Source organism: Montipora foliosa, chromosome 8 (assembly GCF_036669935.1).
Source record: "Montipora foliosa isolate CH-2021 chromosome 8, ASM3666993v2, whole genome shotgun sequence".
Classification (NCBI taxonomy): domain Eukaryota; kingdom Metazoa; phylum Cnidaria; class Anthozoa; order Scleractinia; family Acroporidae; genus Montipora; species Montipora foliosa.
The window spans coordinates 52,569,563-52,574,562 of NC_090876.1; the positions used below are offsets into that span (position 1 = coordinate 52,569,563).

General features: G+C 36.1%; 1 protein-coding gene across 1 annotated transcript in view; it reads left to right on the forward strand.

The window, feature by feature from the left end:
• LOC137967996 (polycystin-1-related protein-like) overlaps positions 1–5,000 on the forward strand; it is a 92,167-nt gene that overhangs the window by 55,765 nt on the left and 31,402 nt on the right. The window contains exon 22 of the mRNA XM_068814609.1: positions 4,628–4,852. Within this exon, the coding sequence (XP_068670710.1) occupies positions 4,628–4,852 (225 nt within the window). The remainder of the gene's footprint in view (positions 1–4,627; positions 4,853–5,000) is intronic.

Here is a 5,000-nt window from a genome sequence, read left to right on the forward strand (position 1 = left end):
CATTATGCCTAAAAACTTTTTTTAGGCCTATTTAGGCTTAAGGATAGCTTTAATGAATGCCTAGGATGCTGGTACATGTATCTGTATTGGTAAAACAATGACCTGTGACCTGTGTTTTGTACCAGCTCCAAATTGACCTAGGTTGAAACAAAATGGCCTTGTTTGGTTGCAAATGGGAGTCTGGGCTCGACGTGAAGCTATGTAGACGAGTTCCGAAGGGCTCCGGTGGAGGACCTTTTACCTTTTTGTCATTTCAAAGCCATAAATGTCTGTAAACAGCATACCAGTATCAAACGTTAAACGTAAACTTAAAAACCGATAGCCATCTGGAAGCACACGCTATTCGCCTAAAGAAAAGCGATCAAGAGAGTGCAAGATAACTGAAGAAGAATGCCTCGAAAGTGACAACGGCTTCGAAGCATTACAAGAAGTCGAAGAGCTCGATAAAATGGAAAAGTTAATAGAAAGAGTGGAACAAATATCGGCAAAGCTAAATACACTTGATGACATTGAAAGAAAGATGAAGAAACTGGATAGCATTGAAGAGAAAATGGAAAAGTTTTCGTTGAGGCTGGACGACATTGAGAAGTCGGTCTCATTGCTTAGGTGTGAAGTCAATTCTTCGAAAGAAAAACAAGCAGAGATAAAACGTTTTATTGATGAAGTTAAGGACAGTGTCGACTGTGCTCATGCAAGGACTGACGCGTTGGAGCTTAAATCGTATAAGTTGGATGTTGACTTTAAAGAAGCAAAAGATGATCTAAGAAAGAAATTCTCTACCTAGAAACATACAGTAGACGCGAAAATTTAAAGTTTGCAGGCATCCCGGAGGTAAACAGTGACCAGGAAGATACTAAGAATGTACTGACTAACTTTATATCAAGACAGTTAGGAATTGAGAATCCTGAAGATATAGAATTTCAGTGGGTACACCGAATTGGAAAGAAAGGAGACTGCCCTCGTATGGTTACTGTGCGCTTTCTGCGGTATGCTGACAGAGAAAGAATTATGGGAAACGCTTACAAACTGAAGAACACAGATTTCACGATTTATGATGATATACCTAAAGAGCTGATTGACTTAAGGAAGAAATACATGCGAGCTTTTCATGAAGCTAGGAGAGCAGGAAAGAGGGCAGATAACTTTTTATTGATGGCAAACCTGTCTCTTAGGTATGATTAATATAAATAATAGGTGTCATAACGTTCCACTGTAATTAAATCCTTAAATGTCCTTGACTACAGAGTGCATGGAGCAGCAATAAAGCCAGGTTCAGCCGGTTTTTTTTATCTCCTAGGGATCGTCAACTACTAGTACATGTAGCTTTCTCCTGACATTCGGCATTTTAAGAGGCCATAATTTATCGCATGGTCATATTTAGGATTATTATTCTAGTGGCGTCTTAAAATTATTATTATGGGTATGTATGTTAATTCTTTTATGTGCACTACTACCGTGTAAGGTCTCTTATGTAACTTTTTTGTCAAATGTGTCAGGAAAGGTTTTATATTTGAAAAGTTCTGTTTCACCACACGTCAATATCCATACTTAATTACGCACGGTGCTATGAGAAACAATAGCTTTGACGGACTCTTGCAAGTTCGAGAACGCTGGAAGTGTTAATTTTAAGATGCTGTCTTTAAATGCTCGGGGGCTTTGCTCTCTGGAGAAAAGAAAATCTTTGTTAATTTGGCTTCATAAGCAAAATGCAGATGTCATCTTTATTCAGGAGATGTACGGTACGAAAGATATAGAAAACATATGGAAGTGTCAGTGGAAGGGATCAATTTATTTTGCACATGGCTCCAACCGCAGTTGTGGTGTTTTAATACTGGTGAAAGACAGCTTAGAATTTTATTTGAAATCTATACTAGCTGATGATAATGGCCGTTATATTTTGTTGAATGCCACAGTACAGGGTTGTAATTATTTTTTTGGCAATATTTATGCGCTGAACAAAGTACGCGAACAGTGTTCCTTTTTCAAGGAGCTAGAGAAAAAAATAGAGGTTTTTATTGCTGATGAAAATCAAAGAATTGTAATTGGAGGGGATTTCAATGTAGTTAATGATCCAGATCTTAACTGTTCCAGTGGCACGCTTAAAGAGAAAGAATCAATTAAATTTCTCAATAGTATTTGTCTAAACTACGACTTAATTTACATTTGGAGAACCAGGAACCCGGACCGCAAGCTTTTTTCCTGGCACCAAAAAAACCCTCTTGTCCAAAGGAGACTTGATTTTTGGCTAATAATCGATGTGTGCCAAGATGAGGTAGAAGAAACGAATATCAAGACAGCTGTTAGAACAGACCATTTGGCAATAACAATTTCTTTCAATAGTCTAGATGAACAGACAAGAGGCCCTCCATATTGGAAATTTAATTCAAGTTTAGTTGACGATGAGAATTACGTCTTACAAATGTAGCAACTAATCAGAAAATACCAGAATGGTTAGAGGAGTTTAAAGAGGTCATTGTCCAATATTATTCTTATGTATCGAGCCGGCTTAGTTTGCATGCATAAGGACATAATTATGGAAGCAAACAAAATCCTCTTCAATTATTTTCATCTGGAAAGGAAAGGATAAAGTAAAACGATCTACCCTCCTAAGCGACGTGGAAAAAGGAGGTCTAAGAGCACCGCACTTGGAATTGATCATTAAAACACAGCAAATCTTATGTTGTAAAAAAAATTGTTAACTCACAACAAAGCAGTTGGAAGACCATTCTCCTACATTATTTGAGACCAGAGGAAAATTGGTCTTAGGATGTGGATTCGATATTAAGAAACTTCCAATAAAACTACCTAAATTTTACGAGGAATGTTTTCAAGTTTTTGCTGAACATTCTGGGGCAACAGCCATCAGTGTTCAATGCCTGAACAACAATACCGTAGCGGACACAATCGTCTGGAATAAATAAACACATTTGTGTTGACAATAAATCGGTTTTTCATCGTTCCTCATTTAAAAAAGGAATCATTACACTTGAAGACCTGGTAAACAAAAGCAATGACGTACATGTAGTTGTTAAGCAGTCCTCACATAAGTCACATTTTACACCTACGGAGTTGTTTCTATTGACGCAAGTCATCGATGCTCTACCTCTGCAATGGCGGAATTCTTTGGCATTACATGGGCAAAAAAGTGATAAAACTTTTGTCCTGAAAGATCATATTAAACTACGCTTAAAGGATCAGGAAGTATCAATAGACGAAGCCGCATCAAAAGAGATTTATGGAGAAATACCAACTGCGCAAGCGAAATATACAGAGCAATATTCCAAAGTGCGTTTAGAATGGAAAGAAATGTATAATTTACCCTTTAAAGTACTCAAGGACACAAAATCGAGGGAGTTTCAGTATAAAATTCTTCATAGATACTTAATAACAAATGCTTTTCTACACAAAATTGGTTTGATAGCTTCACCATTATGCACTTTTTGTGATGCAGAGAGCGAGTCCCTAGAGCAGTTATTGATCACATGTCCATTCACTAATAATTTTTGGCTGGACTTTATGTGTTGGTGTAGGAATGTAAGCATAGCTTTACATGGACTTTCCAAGATTGATAAACTCTTTAAGATTTGGAATAGAGAAGAAGATTTCTTGCTGCTCAATCACCTGTTAATTGTAGCTAAAAAATACATCTATGAATGCCGGAAAAATAGCACTCGTCCGTCCTTTAGAGTGTTTTGTAAAACCCTGGCTTATGTATATCAGTTAGAATCACAGGTTATGAAATCAAATAACAAAGAGTCCAGTCATAATCTTAAATAGAGAAAATATATCGACAAGTTAGAAAATTGTTAAATGTTTGATTTTTCATAGCACCATGTAACTTAATTATTATTACTATTGTCATTTTAAAAGTTGTATTGCAGTGGAAATTTATGAATGGCATCAATAATACACAGATAGGAGCGTTGTAAAAATGTAATGTGCGTGGGTAATTTGTCGTTGTTAATTTATGCAATATACGTTAAGTTTCTTTAGCCAATGCATTGTAAAATCTAATTAAAAGTGTAATCAAGCCAACTGTAATCTAATTAGGTGATTTGATATTGTATTATATGTATTGTAATTAGTGCTGGTATAAATAGTGTAAGTATGAGCAGTGCAATGTAAATGTAAATGTAAGTATAATGTTAGTATTGTAAGTAGTGTAAGTGTTCGTCCTGTAAATAAAATTGCATTAAAAAATTATAAAAAAAAAAATTAACAAAAAAAATATATAGTTTGGTCGCAAATTAACCTAAGGAACAAAATGACCTGCAAAATATACATTAAATTATAACAACAATACTAATACTACTTCTACTACTACTGGTACTATTACTACTACTACTACTACCTAATAATATGTGTAATTACAACAACATTAACCTGTCGACACCTCAAATGCCCTAGGATGCCACCGATTGACGAGTACATGTACAATCATCTGGCATTAGACAGAGTAAAACCTGAGTCTCATTCCCATGGGATAATGGGTTAGCAACGTGGCGTTTGGCCATTGATCCAGAACAGTGACAGCGACGAGATGGTGACTTTCCTCAGTATTTTTTTGCCTCCTTAGGCTCCTGTTAAATCCCCTTTTTTACATTTTTTTTCCTTTTTCTTTCTGCAGACCAAGTTGTCAACACAAGTTTTTGGAGAGCAATCCCTTCAAATCTCAACACGTAACATCAAAGTTGTCGCAACCCAGAGGCGTTCTGTATCTGACTCCCTTTTCTCCCTAAGTGATTTTAAGTTTCAGATGCCAAGCAATCTAGAGACCCAGCTGAATGTATCAGAAAAATGCTATGGAACCATGATGACCATTTTTCAACAAAACCCCTTCGTCGAAAAAGTGGTAAAGATTGAAACATTTCATTACCACATGAGCCTTTCATAGTGTACGGTATTTAACTATAAAAATACACCTATTTGTAAATTTAAATGATGCATGCACTGCCGGCCTTAACTTGACAGACACCAAAATATTATTGCTTTTACACTGT